Source organism: Trypanosoma brucei, chromosome 4 (genome assembly GCF_000002445.2).
Source record: "Trypanosoma brucei brucei TREU927 chromosome 4, complete sequence".
NCBI lineage: Eukaryota > Euglenozoa > Kinetoplastea > Trypanosomatida > Trypanosomatidae > Trypanosoma > Trypanosoma brucei.
In genome coordinates this window covers 969,198-983,993 of record NC_007277.1, presented here as the reverse complement: position 1 = coordinate 983,993, position 14,796 = coordinate 969,198, and the positions used below count along the sequence as shown (strand labels likewise).

Below are 14,796 nucleotides of genomic sequence, written 5' to 3'. Positions count from 1 at the left end.
AAACATATGCGTTTTCATATATTTATATTTCCAAACATTCGGTAAAGCACGTTTCTGATTTAGCGGGTGAAACAACTTATAAAGTGTGTTTGCCCTTTTTATTTTTATTTTTCTTTTTCTTTTTCTTTTTATCACTTTTAGGAGAAAAAGAAAACGAGAAAAAAAAAAGAAACAAAATTTGCCTTCGTTTCGCTTCTTAATGTCACTGCCCTCAATACGATTTCAAGCAATGGCCGCATTTTGTAAATAAATTAACGAAAAGGAACAAAAAAAAAAAGTTATATGATGTTGCTGAAATCGGTGATCAATTGAGTGCGGTTTATTCCAATGGGAAGAGGAAATTTGTATTGCCGTGCTGGTGTTGTCGTTTTGTTTTTGTTTAATATTTATATTTATATATGAATATGAATATATTTAAAGTGACGTGAGATGCCCCTTTTTTTTTTTTCCTTCTTTACTTTCTTTACTTTCTTTCTTTACTTTCCTTCTTTTGGACATGAATGAACAAACAAAAGAAAAAATTCTTTAATTCCTTTTTCCTTCATTATAGTTGCGCATGTCTCCTTTCTTCTTTTCATTTGCTTTATTTATTGTCGTTTCTACTTTTTGATCTCTTTCCTTTTTGTTTTTTGTTTTTTTTTTTGGCACAAAAAAAAATGCTTAGCAGTGATACCGCAGGCAGATATACACACCAAGAAAGAAAGATAATTATATATATTTATTTATTTATCAAAGGGAAAAAAAAACAAAGGTAGGCATTTTTCATCCCACTCTCATAATCAAGTAATATATTTTTATATTTATTTTACTTTTAGTTTCAGTTAGTTAGTTAGCTATTATTATTATTATTGTTGTTGTTTAACATTACGCGGTTTTTCTAAAGGAAAAAATTTTTTGAAGGGACCCCTCATCGTCATTCACGTTGCTCGAGGAAAGTGAATTTCAACTCTGGGATCTGTTGAAAAGCTGAAAATATATATATATATATATTTGGCAAAGAAGAAAAGAAATCAACTAATTTAGATCAACGCTGAACTTTACTGAACTGAACTGAACTGAACTTTACCGAACTGAATCCCCACACAAAAGAAGGGACTGGAGCGCGGCAAAGGATTGAGCAGCAGAATTTTGAAAAAGAAGAAAATAAAAGAAAGGAGCAGAAAATAATAGAAAAAAAAAAAAGAAAGACATAAACATAGACAATGGTAAGAAACATGGGTGGAAATGCACCAAACGCCGCGCGTAAACCGACACCAGCAGTCCCTCAATATGTCGTATTTCGATACCCAACACAAAATATACCTTCATTTGAACCATTACGTCCAATGCATCCAAAATTACATGACATCATGACGCAAAGGAGAGGAATTACTTCACCACATGTTCCGGCACCGGTGACGGGATTTGTTTCAAGAAACGATTACGGTGGTGGAACTCTTCAATTCCGAACGACAACAGCGCCACCACACGCACCCGTCACACGAATGGAAGGAATAAATGAGAAATATTGGGATAAATGCAAAAGGTCATATGGGACAAAGTTAAATTTTGCGCCTCGTGTTGCAAAAAAAAACCTCCACACCCAACATCCATCACAAGGTATGGTGAAGTGGGTGGCAGGAACTCCCGTCATGGGGGAATCCCCTGCAAATTACCCGTCAGCGCATTTTCACCAATCATATGTTAAAAGAAACTTCCCTCAAACATTCAACTCCACAACAGTTATGGGAATGTGCCCACAGAAACGCATGAGAGCTGATGGCGCATCGGAACCACAAAAAAATTACCCACCACAGTACAAATATGACGAATGGAGCGAGCGGGAGCGAGGAGAGGGCAGCAACGGTAATAGTGATAATAATAACAATAATATTAATATTATTAATAATAATAATAATAACAGCAACAACAGTGATGATGATCCCCTCCTGCTCCTTCACGGAATTAACGAACTCGGCCAAGTGCAAAAGTTCAGGTGCCGCAAATCATATTTACTTGAACTCGCGGAGGCCGTACGAATAGCGGACCGCTTGCGTTGTGAAATTCCAAACGCAATAAACGAACCATATCGAGAGCAGCAGCCCGACACATCGAGCCGGTCCGAATCAGCAGATAACAATGATGAAGTCCAGGATGAGGAAATGCACAGCGAACACCTCAACGCACAAAGTCGAGAACAAATGGATGGGGAAGAAACTTCTTCCATTTCATCAACATCATCATCGTCAACATCAAATTCGATTAGTGATTCTCCCGTAAAAGATGGAATGCATTTTAGGGATATGTTCAGAAAACGTGCCCATACGCTCGGATATGAAATAAGCGATAATGTTGCCGTGGAGGTGGCGCCTCCGTATGGAATGGAAGCGGCAGGAGAGAAAAGAAACGAAATTCAAAGTGAAGGATGAGACGACTGAATTTATTGATGCCGAAATGCACTACTACATATGAAAGTTATTTTTCCAACATACAAATTCTTCACTGTGCAACAACTCATCCTATGATCCAAAATAAAAGTGGTTGTGAAAGATGTCGTGGACTTTGGAAAGTCAAATGCAATGTTGTTTTTTTGTTTTTGTTTTTGTATTTTATTTTTAATATTATAATTTTGCGTGCGTGTGGGCGTTGGGTGTTTGGGTGGGCGCAGTTGCCGAAACAAGGAAACGGAGGAATGGTACGGGAAAGTACTGTCATATGTACAATTTCATGCGCATATGCACATGTATGTATATACATATATTTATTTATTTATTCACATTATATGAGTGTGCGTGTGTGTCCCTTACAACTTGGTGCTTCGGGCCTCTCAAACAGTTAAGATGTCCTTATTTCCTTCCTTTGTTTTTTGATGTTTTTAAGTGTGTTTGTTTGGTTGTTTGTTTTATTTTCAATTTAATTATCAGACCTTTTTTTTTTCGTTTATTTATTTATATTAAAAGACAGACAAAAACTCACTCGAAGGAAGGGGGGGGACAAAAACTGAGGAGGAGAAGGAGGAGATTTTAAAGAAGAAAAAAAATCTTTAAAAAAGAAAAAAGGAGGGAAATATTGAAGTCCAACAGATAAACAAAAACAAAAGAATGCGGAATCCTCTTCACGCGGCAATGGGGAGGAAAAGCAGCACGTTCTTAACAGAAATTATTGGACACAAACCCAACCAGAGGAGGTGAAGAAAAAACAAACAAAAAAAGTAATTTCCCAAAAACACTTTCTTTTATTTTTATTTTTTATTATTATTGTTGTTTTGTTGGCACTTGGCCGCCATAGTTGGTACTCAAAAAATAATATAATATATATATATATATATATATTTGTACACTTAGGAGAGAAAGTGAAGATGAGGGAGAGTGGGAAAACAACTCACACATACATATGCATACATACATGTGAGCGCTGTTGCGTAGCATTTGACTTCACCATATCATGTTTCGTTACATAAATTCTGCTGTTGTTGTTTTTGATTGTTTCTTTTTTTTTTTTTTTTGCTTTCCCTACTCATCCCTTACATCTCGTGCCGCTATCATTTATTACAACAAACAAATGCAGCCACGAGTGTATTGGGTTCCCACATTATTTTTTTTTTAAGACAAAGAGATGTTTTAACCCCCAGTGGGCGGCAAAGTTGCATATTTATTCTGGCGTGGATGTTTAGTTGCCAAACGGTCCCGGAGCTTTCAACACAAACGTGCCGGCAGTAAAACTTTGATTTAAATCGCCGGTGGAACCCCCGAGTGTGGCGATTAAGGGAAGGTAAAGAAGAGAAGGGAGAGGAATGAATAAAAATAAAAAACAATAAAAAGAAAAGAAAAGGTGGAGGGAACACATTTCCGTGTGCCGCCACAAAAATATCCACGGGGGAAATTCCTATTCGCTGCCAACATCAACGGCGAAATCTCGGGAGTCGAAACGGCACGAAAAAGCGATGCCTCCGTCGGCTCACTCACATTAACTGGAAACGTGGAGACTACGATAAGGGGAAGTCATGAAACGAGGTGAAAAGAAAGATATAAAAAATAATTATCATGCCGAAGAAACAGTAAGGTTTCCTCATCATCCTACACAAAATATGAATTATAACGATAGTTTAACGATATGGAAGTGCTGAAAGCGTTTTTAACCCGCCTCCCTGGCGGGGCGGAGAAGGTTGGGTTGTGTGGGCTTTCTAAAATTTTCACCCTCTTGCAAAACAGCTGTGTAATGTGTTGAAAGGGCCAGCGTATTTATACAATGATAACCTTGCACAATAATACTCCGCATTCCTAAGCCCAAAACCATTCATAATGCAGGCTTCTATTTAAAAAAAAAAAATGTAATACCGTTTGCTTCACGGAAAAAAGGAAGGGAAAGGCGCCAAAAAAGTTTTAGGCCATCCCGTCAAAACAAGATAAAGTGTAATAACTAAGGACACGGAAAAAGGGGAAAAGCGACGGAGGGGCACCCCTTCCCCCCACTTCCCAGAATATATGTAACGCACCGAATGAGCGGGAAGCGGGTCTAAAAATATAATAAAAATAAATAAGGTTAATTGAGATACCGTGTGGCGTGTGAGATGGCTTGGTCTTATTTTATGTGGGCTGCCAGTCAAGTGGAATTAACTTATTTTCGTAATGCACCTCAAGTTATCATTATGGACAAATGAAAGGACGGCCGGACCCCAAATCCAGTAAAAGGAAAAGAAAAATGGAAAGGGGGGAACGACACGAAAGAAGCGTGGTAAGGAACCACGTGATTCCTACTTCTCTAAACCTAACGAAATGAAACATACGGCGACAGTCATTTATCCCCTAGACGTCGTGCTTCATAATAAGAACTTGTAGCATAATCTGGCCTGCACGCAACGGATAGGAACAGGAGTAAGCGACGGCAAGGCATTTAGTCCGTTTCAGTGTCGAGAAAATTTTAGGAAAATCCGCTACATATCTGTGCGTGAAAAGAAGGGCGTTCCATAACAGTTTTGTATGTATCGGACCCCGCTGAAGAGCTTCCGGCCCTTGGACTTCCGCTCCAAATTTTAAAACAGTTGGGCCCCCTCCCCCGTCCCCCCTTTCGGTTCGCCAAAGCCGGTTTTGACCATAACCGAAAGGCGCACTTTTCACGAAGAGGGTCGCATTCGAGAAGCGAAACCTGCATCTCTCAAGTCTCGGGGCTGTGGTCTCCAGCGACACTCGCCTGCCCAGGTCCGCTCCCCAACCTACCGGTCACTGTGTTTGCTTATGGTTCCCAACTTTTAAAAAATACACATTATTATTTCGCTCGGTGGCCGCATCCCGGTGGGTGGGGGGGAGAAAAAAGTCCTTGTGATCCACTAGCCCGGTCCTTCCTTTTCCTACGCTTTTTGACCTCCTTGCACCACGGTTACGTCAGGAACTCTCAAGCGCGACATCGTCAGCACTGACGCGAATCTGGGGGGAGGGGAAGTGGCTTGCCGCCATGTGGGGCGATGGCCCCAAAAATTTTCTCGCGATAGCTTTGCTCGAACGCGTCCGACAAAAAAGTGAGAACCCAATCCCTCGGACCGGACACCTTTGAACGACCCAGTTCTCCATAAGGCAATTTCATCGCCCGGCTTCCGCGGGAATTGCCGTTTAAGGCCCAAAGCCCCTCACACTTCACCGCCCAGTCAACCCCACATGAGGATGGTCGGAGTTCCCGGGAGCCCTGCCCCCCCACCATACAAACTTAATGGATCTCTTGTTTCCGCGACGCCCGCCGCCTCAGCCACGTAATTCAGTCCACAGTCCCTCCCCCCCCCCCCCTCTCCCCAAGCCGCTCCACCCGAACACGCACGACTCCCGCGCCCGCCCCACTGTTGGATGGACTGGAAGCCGACGCTATTAACATACCCATTTAAAAAGGGACCTGGCAATGCACCCGCCGCTTGCACAGCAGCCAACCCACCCCCTCCCTCTATTTCCCTTTCGACGTCACCTGTTCCGTCGCCCAACGGCACCCCGAATGCCTGATGGTTCTCGCTGCCAAAAGGTGCGCGCTGCGGTTACAACTCTCACCCTGCAACCGCAACCGCCCGGTCCCGCCGGTTCCTCAGACAAGCCGGCGTGCCAAACCGTATCTACGCGGAAGAGGGGGCCGACGCATGGAAGCAGCTAATCTTCCTTACAGAGAAAAGCAAATCACTAGGTGATGAAAGACAAGAGAAAAAAAAACGCAGACGTTCCAAAGGAGGGAGCTTTAAGGAGATTCATCAATCGGTAAAACATCCACAGTGGGTGGAAGCCACACGTTCCAACACACAACAAGCCCATGAAAACTCACTGGCACGCATACCACATTCAATGCCATTGCGCACATGGGTGCACCAAGGTCCCCTCCTGGAAAAGGAAAATCGCATCGCCGTAGTAAAGTAGAAATAAGAAACAATGCACACCAGCAAGCATGCCACTGGCAGCGCTGGCGCATAATAAAAAAGAGGGAAGGGGGAAAAAAAAATGCAAAATGTGGCCGTACTGAAATTAGCTTAAGACCGGGATTACTTATCCCCTCCTGCTGCGGAGAAAACGGAAAAGAAGAAAAAAATTGGCAAAACGATGGTGGGGCGGGATTATGAGCCACTGAACACTTTAAGGAAGTTATTTTCAGTTTCAATAATTTGCGAACAAAATTTACGAATGGAACAATTTGGGTGGTAATAATTGCTCTCCTCTCGAATACACGGAATGCAAAAGAGGAATTAACCCCCCCCCCCCCGGCCAGGGGTATTGCATGGTATTTTCAAATCAGAAATGATAACGCAATGCGTTGTGAAAGGAAGGGAAGACACAGAGTAAACTGTCGGGTTCTATAAAAGCACGTGCCACGTATGCGCATGCGTCGCCGCGGACACTCCACGCCAAACTGAAAAGGGAAAAGCTTAATTGTGCAGGCTCCCGAGCCAGGGATAAATATCTATGTGGTACGCGCCTCCCCATCCAATCCATGATTAGAAATTATAATGAGTGACGCACTCCTAAGTGTACTCGCGGACCGCTCACTGCCACTTGCTGCACAGTGATCGACCACTCGACCCACTTTCACTGCAATACGCCGTATAACTCCTTCGCAATATTCCTCATTCCACGTGGCTTTCGATGACGGCGGGAGGCTCACCTGCCAGCGCTCGCATAAAGGCATCAATAGTTTCTGTCTTTGGGATGGACCTAGCGTTCCAAGCACGGCATGCAAACAGCTGTCAATCATCTGCGAAGTTCCACTTAATACGCCACGTAAGGATCCCGTATCGCTGAAGGAAGTGCTTGACAGATCCCCGTCCTCGACAACCTCGCGGTCCAACCTCAGTGCTGCGAAGGACCGTCCGACTACAGCGTTTAGTTGGTACATTTCAACAGGCTTAGGGACGCCACGCAACGACATGGATCCAAGAGCTGTCACGTCAAGTTGCCCACGCTCTGAATTGCTTAGCGAAAGATATGCCGCGCGCGACAGCAGCACCTGACCACCATTAGCCACACTTTCTGTTCGCGCTGCCATGTTTGATGTTCGCCCGTAGTAATCGTAGCCTTTTGTCACCTCATCTCGGCGGATATCGCAAATACCAGTGTGGACCCCGACACGCACGCGCAACCCATTCCACAGTTGGCGATAAACCTCAGGATCCAACCGTGCGGACGGTGCCTTGTATTCGTTATCGTCATCTGCACGCTGCCTCTCAAACTCACGATACGAATCGTCGAATGCTGTGGTGCCCCACTCATGGCGCAGGAAGCACCGCTGTAAGTCGGACGCAAGCTGTGCAGCAGCAAAAGGTTTTTTACAAGCAATCATAAACGAGTCCCCAACAGTCTTTACCTCATAGCATCCGTACTGTACGATGAGTGAGCGGATAAGACGGTGGTGTGTTGACACGGCATCAGGCATCAGCTCAGGGTGTGCTGCCCATTGCGCTGTGCTGCTCTCTATGTCAGTAAAGATTAGCGTTACGGGCTCCATTGGCTCCTTGGGAGCACTGTCATTGTCACGCGCACCACGGCGCAGAACATAGAGCACCACCACCAGAGGCGCAGCAAACAAAGCCAAGGCGACGAGGGAACCAACAATAACTCCGGCAAGTTGTGCGGACGACAACTTAATGGCGTTAGGATCAGCGTAGCGTATCAATGGCGTGACGGGCGAGGTTAATGGCGGTACGGAGGCATTTAATGCACGTGCCAGTGACCACATGGAAATACGCGTTGCGCCATAGTTCACAACACACACCTCTCCTTGTTCAGGGACTGGGTCATTGGCTGTGAAGCACTCCTTCTCCTCTTCCTCTTCAAAAGGACCGTACCGCATTTCATCCGCGGTAATGATAGATTGCATGTAGATGGTGTCAAGCAGCGTTTTGGGTGTCACATACTCCATGCGTGGGAGGACGGCTTGAGCAAACCGTGCAGCAGCGTACCCCAGCAACGGCAGCGGCTTCCATGCTGATGAGTCTGGCAATGCGGTATGAAATTCTCTTACGATCTCTGATGACGTATTGGCGTCTGCCCAGTGAGGTAAACTTGTCGCGAACTGCACACGCTCAGCGTTCGGGTTACCATTGAATGCGCTGACCAGCTCATCATACATCAGGGCAACGTCGAAGAATGGGATGAGCACACGCACATCTGGGTTGCGATCCAGGTGCGCTGCGAGCAAGGAAGGGTCACCGGGGGCAAGACCAATAACAAACGCATTCCCACGGTTTGGCAGGCGCCCAACAAGGGTGGCATTGTCATCCAGCACAGCTACCGTTTGCAGTGTTCCGCCGTGCATCCAAACAATCTTCCGCAGTGCGACCTCAATGATGGTGGCATCAGCTCCACGTACGATGGCAGACATAGGGGCGCTGGCACTTGTGTTTGTCACGTAACCCACAACAACAAACAACTGCTGCTCGAGTGTGGGTGAAAGTTGAATCACGTTTCTGCCACGATGATGCAGGCGTGGTGTAAGCATTACAGGGTCAACGAAGGCAACTTCGGCAATGGACAGCATCGCATCATCAACGACACCAAACACAGCCGTCACACTCCTTGTGTCAAGCTCGCTCTGTAGTGCCAAATAGGTGGCATTTGACGGCGAAGGTATCATGCTTATAAATAGCCGATCAGATTGACCAAATCTCCCGTTACCAGTTAGAACATTAGCTCCGTAGTACAGTGCCTCGCTGGAGACCTGCGCCAACTCGCGATCCAGCATTAAAAACATCAAAGTGTTCAGTGGAGAGTACAGTCTTACGCTTTCAGCAAGGCACCTGGACGGTTCAAAGACTGTTGTTCCTCCCTGCACCGTGTGGAATCGCTCGTCGTTTCCGACGACATTGATGTACAGCACATTCCCTCCCTGATTACAGTTGCATGCTGCTCCTCGCTCACCGGCCCCACCTTTGCAGTCTCCACCAAAATCACCAATCACAAGGTCGTCAATAACATAACGGCGCTGGTTATACAGTGACTCCATGAATGCCTTCCTGCTTGTTAGCCACTCCCGACTACTTAGCGCCTGGGACAGCACTTCTCCCGCAATCCACCCATACACCATAAGCTCCCCATCCACGTCGTCGTGGTCGAAGTTATCCGTGCCATTGAAAACAGTCACTCCAGGATTAGCGCTCAGGTACGACCTCATGTGATCCTGAAAGCGCCTGATTGCTTGGTAGTGTGTGTCCCTCGCCAGTGGACCTGTTCGTGTTAGCATGAGTTGGCCAAGAAAAAATTCAGCACCATCTGCTTCCAATGCCTCGCGCCACGTGTCTAGTGCGAACTCAAGCGATGAAGAAGACAGCAAGTAAGCATCGTGCGTGCGGCTGTCAGACAACAACCTCTTCACAAACTTGATGAGGTCTTTTGCCGGAGGGGCAAACGCGATGACGCCTTGCGGTCTCGTCTCCGCAAACTGCTCCCAGGCGGTATTAAAGTCATCATCGTTGACCCGTCCTCTCATTAAGCCGTCCACAGTAAACACACCACATAGCTCACGGCCCACGCTGGACATTAGTGACGTGGTCATCTTATACTCAGTATCACCAAAGGAAATGCCCCGAAGATACATAAATCCAATCCGAAGCAGGCGCAGTTGGCTGACAGCATAGCGAACGAGGGTGAGCAATTCCGCATTGGGCGAAGCACTGAGAAAATATACGTGGGGATTCCATCCACGCATAGCGTTGGACCCGGTGGACGGAGCAAAACCGACCAAATTCTCTCGCTCCAGCAATGGAAGGGAGGCAAGCGCCTGACCGTCGCCAACTGGCCCAATGACGACAAAGAACTCGCCTTTGTGTCGCTCTAAGGCGACTTGAAGGACCTCAACAGGCTTGATCTTGTAAGACGTAGGTGAAATGAGCTCTACCTTGACATCGGGTGCAACAGTCCATTTGCGGGATGCCAGAGAAGCGTTGAGTCCTGCATTGATTGCATCGCATAGGTTGTCCGGTATAAGAGGATTATATAGCAAAGAGTAGACCCTAACCGTCATGACATCTTCTGATAAAGCTGGGGGAGCCATGAAGAGTAGTAACATCACTACGGTGGCTAAGCGTAGACGGTGAGGGCGGCACAAACCAGAGTTATCTGCTCCCCGTCTGCCAGAAATGTCAAAGCTAAGCCCAACCCGAGGCGTGAAAGAAAACATGATAGGGCCCCCCAGCTGCTCAAGTTTGTTGCCTACAGAAATAGCAGGAAGAATAGTTGTGCTGAGAAGAAATGGGGAAAGTGCGCATAAGAAACTAGATCTGATGTTGCACATTGGAGCAACCTAAGTTTGAAACGTCTACCTCGTGACATCGACAGGTACGGTGGCACCTCAGAGACATCCCAGATCCAGAGACCCTAATAAAATGTTTATGCGCTGGGAAAATTGTCAAAGGATTCGAGACGCAACTGCGCCAAGACACACACACCCTTCAATCGCAAACAGGTCTTCCCCTAGCGTACATGCGCAGTACCTTACTGTCACCCTCCAAAGCATCCAAACATAAACGCAAGCATGATGGTAGCGGCGGGGTGGAGCTCCGCGAACGTATTTTCTTCATAACTCATCCTCAGCCGATGAGAAGCAGCATTTGTACTGTGGCACGCGATCTTCCAGAGCCATTTATCAATATAACGGATGAGAGAGTGACCCTCGGTTTCTCATCCATATTACCGGGGAGCTGGTCCTTAATACCGCAGCGAAATTGTCATGAAACCAAGCGACCTCTGCAGTTTTGCATTAGCGACTCACACACACAGGACATGCAAAGCTTTGTTAGCGATAACTCAGTCAGTGAAGCGGCTTTTTGTAGAGTTATGTGATGACCTTTAATGCGTAGTCCCTCTAGCGGTCACCCCGTGCTGACAGAGCATTCGTATATTCTACAGTGTATATCCTCATTTAAAAAAAGAAAGTGAACGATAGGCAATGACGGAATCTCGATGCTCCCCGCGCAACGGCGCGATTAAACTTTGTGTGCACACCCATGTTCATCGAAATACATGTATTCGGTACCGCCATATATTGTCCTTTTCGTCGAGTGCCTCGCCGCATTGGTGTAATTCACACCTCTACCAGGTGATTCTTCAAGGCATTCAACACGGAACGCCTCCACCGCTAGCGTGTAGAGTTTGAACGCTAGGGAATATACAGTGTTGCTTTTGGTAGCGTTGAAACAAGAATCACCAGAAACTTTGTACCATTCAGTGGCATCTCGCTCTGGTAAGTGCACTCCTCCGCATCCTATAGACAAAAATACAAGACCACCTCCCTTTGAATCCCCCTCACGGCTGGCTGGTTGTCTGTGTGCGCTTACACGTTGCCTCACAATCTTTTAAGACCTCTACAAAGGGAGAAAGTTGATGAAAACAACCCCTATGCAAAACAGCGGTACAAGGAATACTATATTAGACATTATTGCGAAGCTTTTTCTGGTCACAAAAAAACATAAGAGATATTTCTACTAACAAATGATACTAACAACAGTATAGCCATGTTTCCTTTTTTTTTCTTTTTTGAAACTCTAGGCACGAAGAGACATGTGAGCTTGTAGCCACCACATCAATGTCGTTGTGGGTATAAGTCAAAATGAACACGCCGCATAGGGCAATAACACCCCATATTCGCCTCAAACGTCGCCAGCAGCCACAAAGTCCTTAGGGCAATAATAAAACCGCGACCATGCAATGTGCAGTGGATGCAAAAATGTGTCAGAAGGAGTGGTTGTGGACCGCAAAAGATGTGGGCCACCTCGGTTCATCGAATAGGGACATGTAGACTTACCTTCGCGGAACTAGAGCGTACACCGGCAGTGCCAGCATTAAGCACAACGAACATTTTCATATATCGGTGGGTCTCCACCGAACACTCCCCCGACGTATGGCATGCTCTCTTCCTCTCACCTGACCAACTTAGGGGTTCGACTTGAACTGCCGCATTATGCATACCGATAGCTGCCGCCACATTAAGACACAGTGCCTATACTGGTCAACATTTCAACCTGAAAATGAGAAAGGGTAAGGAGCATCATGGTAACTGCCCCTGATGTATGTAGAAATGGGTTCGGCGAGTTCAACACAGTTAAAAAGAAGAAAAAAACACCGCCTCCATCAGGTCACCTCCGCCCTTTGTGCCGTGATCTAATTTCCTGACACAGCTCCTCCCAACTGTACACAATTATTCTCCTCCTCCACCTTGCTTTACACTTATACAACCACTACGGAATGCCTTGCTCACGCGTTTCAGGAAATCTCTGATATCTATTGAATTAGTAACTTAGCCCGTAGAGTGTCTACGCCGCGCCTGTCGCGGCGATATTGCACGGAAGTTGGACAATTGTGTGACTAGCGGAAAGGAAAAAGGGAAAGTATCTCCACGGTCATCGTTACAGCGAGGAAGCTTTGTCCGCAATTTAGCTTGGTTTAATTCTGTTACAATTTGCACAATTCAGCTGACTTGTGCAGAGCAGTTTTCATAGTTTGTCCCATATCCTTCCGGACGTAAGCGGCACCGCTATCGCGGTTAGTCTAATAAATAATTAACGTTAGTAATCTTTTCGTGTAAGCACAGGGCGGTTGAGCTGAAGCTCACATTCCTGTTTTGTTCTTTGAATCGCGCATTGATATTCGCACGTGGCCTAAGCCTGGTCAACCACAAACTGGCTACGGACCCAGTGCTCTCAAGAGCATTCATGATGACCATCTTGCCATATGATTTCGAGTCCTTTACCGCGAACATTTGCCAAACAAGTACGCCGGATGAGGAATGCGCCGACGCGCGGCTCAAGACACCACCTTCACAAATATAATGGACATTGACAAACATGAAGTGAAGAAACCCATAGTCTCTGAAAATAATGTGTCATACAATTTCATCTGCTGCCTCCGCTAGTGGCCATCCACAAATCAGTTGTCCCACCGCCGGTTAGACGCTTACTGAAAGCGTACATGTTGACCTTACAACAGCTTCCAGTATCAATGTGACTTGTACCACACTTCCTGTACGTCCACGAATCCATGAGAGCATCGTGCAGCCACTGTAAAAACATAAATGTCTCACAAAACTCTTCCACGTTGAACCACCTATCAGCCTTATGGTAGGCATGAATAACATGTTTGTGTGAAGTCGGAAGACGCCCGTTGGCACCTCCGCCCACCCTCTATGTTTCTTCCGAAAAAAAAAAGACTCAACGTCCCCGCGCATACAACCGCCCTACACGTGTGACAGAGCATGGTGTCGACCGCTTTGCGACAACACCATGAGAAACACTCTTCAACCCCACAACAATGCGTCCCCCAACACGAAGGGGGCCAATTAATTAGAAATGCAAATTCAACGAATGAAACTGAAGTCACAAACTACCGTTGCAGTGGACACCCCTGGACACCAGTACGAAACTGCATAACACTCCCAATGAAACTCTAAAGATGAGTTTTCACATATGCGCTTTACTTACAGCAATCTGAAGGAAAGCACAGCCACAAACACATGCACGGGACGTTTAGCGTTAAGCGCTTTATCAAACGCGTAACGACATTGTATTATGTTCACAAAGCCTTCTCGCCGGGGGGCGTGGTGGGGAAAGCGTTGCCAAAAGTGTGCATAGTTTGGTTGGTCTCACTAGTAGCGGCCCTTCTCCATCCACCAATAGGTAAACCCATCTCCGTCGCTGCCGCGCACATACACATTATACCATGTACTCATGTGCAATATATCGCCCCCCCCCCCAAGCCACTCACATCTGTCATCCGCTGCCATCGCACAGTAGGACAACTGATAGCCAGAAACAGCAGCACATGCACGTACGAATGTACACGTACGTGTGTTTGGGGGAGTGAGTGGGTGGGTGGGTATCCAGCATCACCAAAATTCAGAAACATACAGTCTACAGAAGCAAATATAAGTCCAGATTCGCCACATAGGCGGGTCAGCTCCTGACCAAACTCCAATTTATTTTTTATTTTTTTCGGGTTGTGCCACTTACTTGCACATGTCTCGTCGCTGCCTCCGGCGGCCCACCGCTTGTATCGGACCGCGCCCCGATCCACCGCCCAACACACACACACACATATACCTCCTATCTCCCACTTCGCTTCATGTCCTTTTCCAACGCTCACCTCCCAACCAATGGTATCGCGCGTTCTGTAGCAATATGTCTGCCCACACCGCGGAGCATCACAAAATATTCCTGTCTCCTGAACTTTATCTCTAAATGAAAATAGAAATTTTCCTTTGGGTTTTCAAGGAGGTGTTATATTTTCAATCTGGTTGTAGCACAAAGCATCGCGCAAATGAAATGGAACAAAGTAAATACCTTCGCGGCGGTCGACGGAGGAGACGACA

The 14,796-nt window shown here is 46.3% G+C and overlaps 2 protein-coding genes across 2 annotated transcripts, besides 19 other annotated features; one reads left to right on the top strand and one right to left on the bottom strand.

The window, feature by feature from the left end:
* Positions 1-14,796: part of a sequence feature (sequence corresponds to BAC RPCI93-30O21) that runs on past both edges of the window.
* Positions 96-132: a microsatellite.
* Positions 379-419: a sequence feature (AT_rich).
* Positions 438-491: a microsatellite.
* Positions 565-643: a sequence feature (A-rich).
* Positions 705-730: a sequence feature (AT_rich).
* Positions 790-859: a sequence feature (A-rich).
* Positions 970-992: a sequence feature (AT_rich).
* Positions 1,031-1,075: a microsatellite.
* Positions 1,132-1,186: a sequence feature (T-rich).
* Tb927.4.3760 (hypothetical protein) lies at positions 1,203-2,408 on the top strand (the record flags this gene model as incomplete). The annotated part of the gene is made up of 1 exon (XM_839433.1): positions 1,203-2,408. The coding sequence occupies one exon, from the start codon at positions 1,203-1,205 to the stop codon at positions 2,406-2,408; it is 1,206 nt and encodes a 401-aa protein (XP_844526.1).
* Positions 1,847-1,922: a microsatellite.
* Positions 2,567-2,596: a microsatellite.
* Positions 2,693-2,779: a microsatellite.
* Positions 2,838-2,931: a microsatellite.
* Positions 3,213-3,238: a sequence feature (AT_rich).
* Positions 3,285-3,311: a microsatellite.
* Positions 3,743-3,810: a sequence feature (T-rich).
* Positions 3,995-4,290: a mobile genetic element.
* Positions 4,496-4,519: a sequence feature (AT_rich).
* On the bottom strand, positions 6,904-10,728 carry Tb927.4.3750 (receptor-type adenylate cyclase GRESAG 4, putative; the record flags this gene model as incomplete). The annotated part of the gene is made up of 1 exon (XM_839432.1): positions 6,904-10,728. The coding sequence occupies one exon, from the start codon at positions 10,726-10,728 to the stop codon at positions 6,904-6,906; it is 3,825 nt and encodes a 1,274-aa protein (XP_844525.1).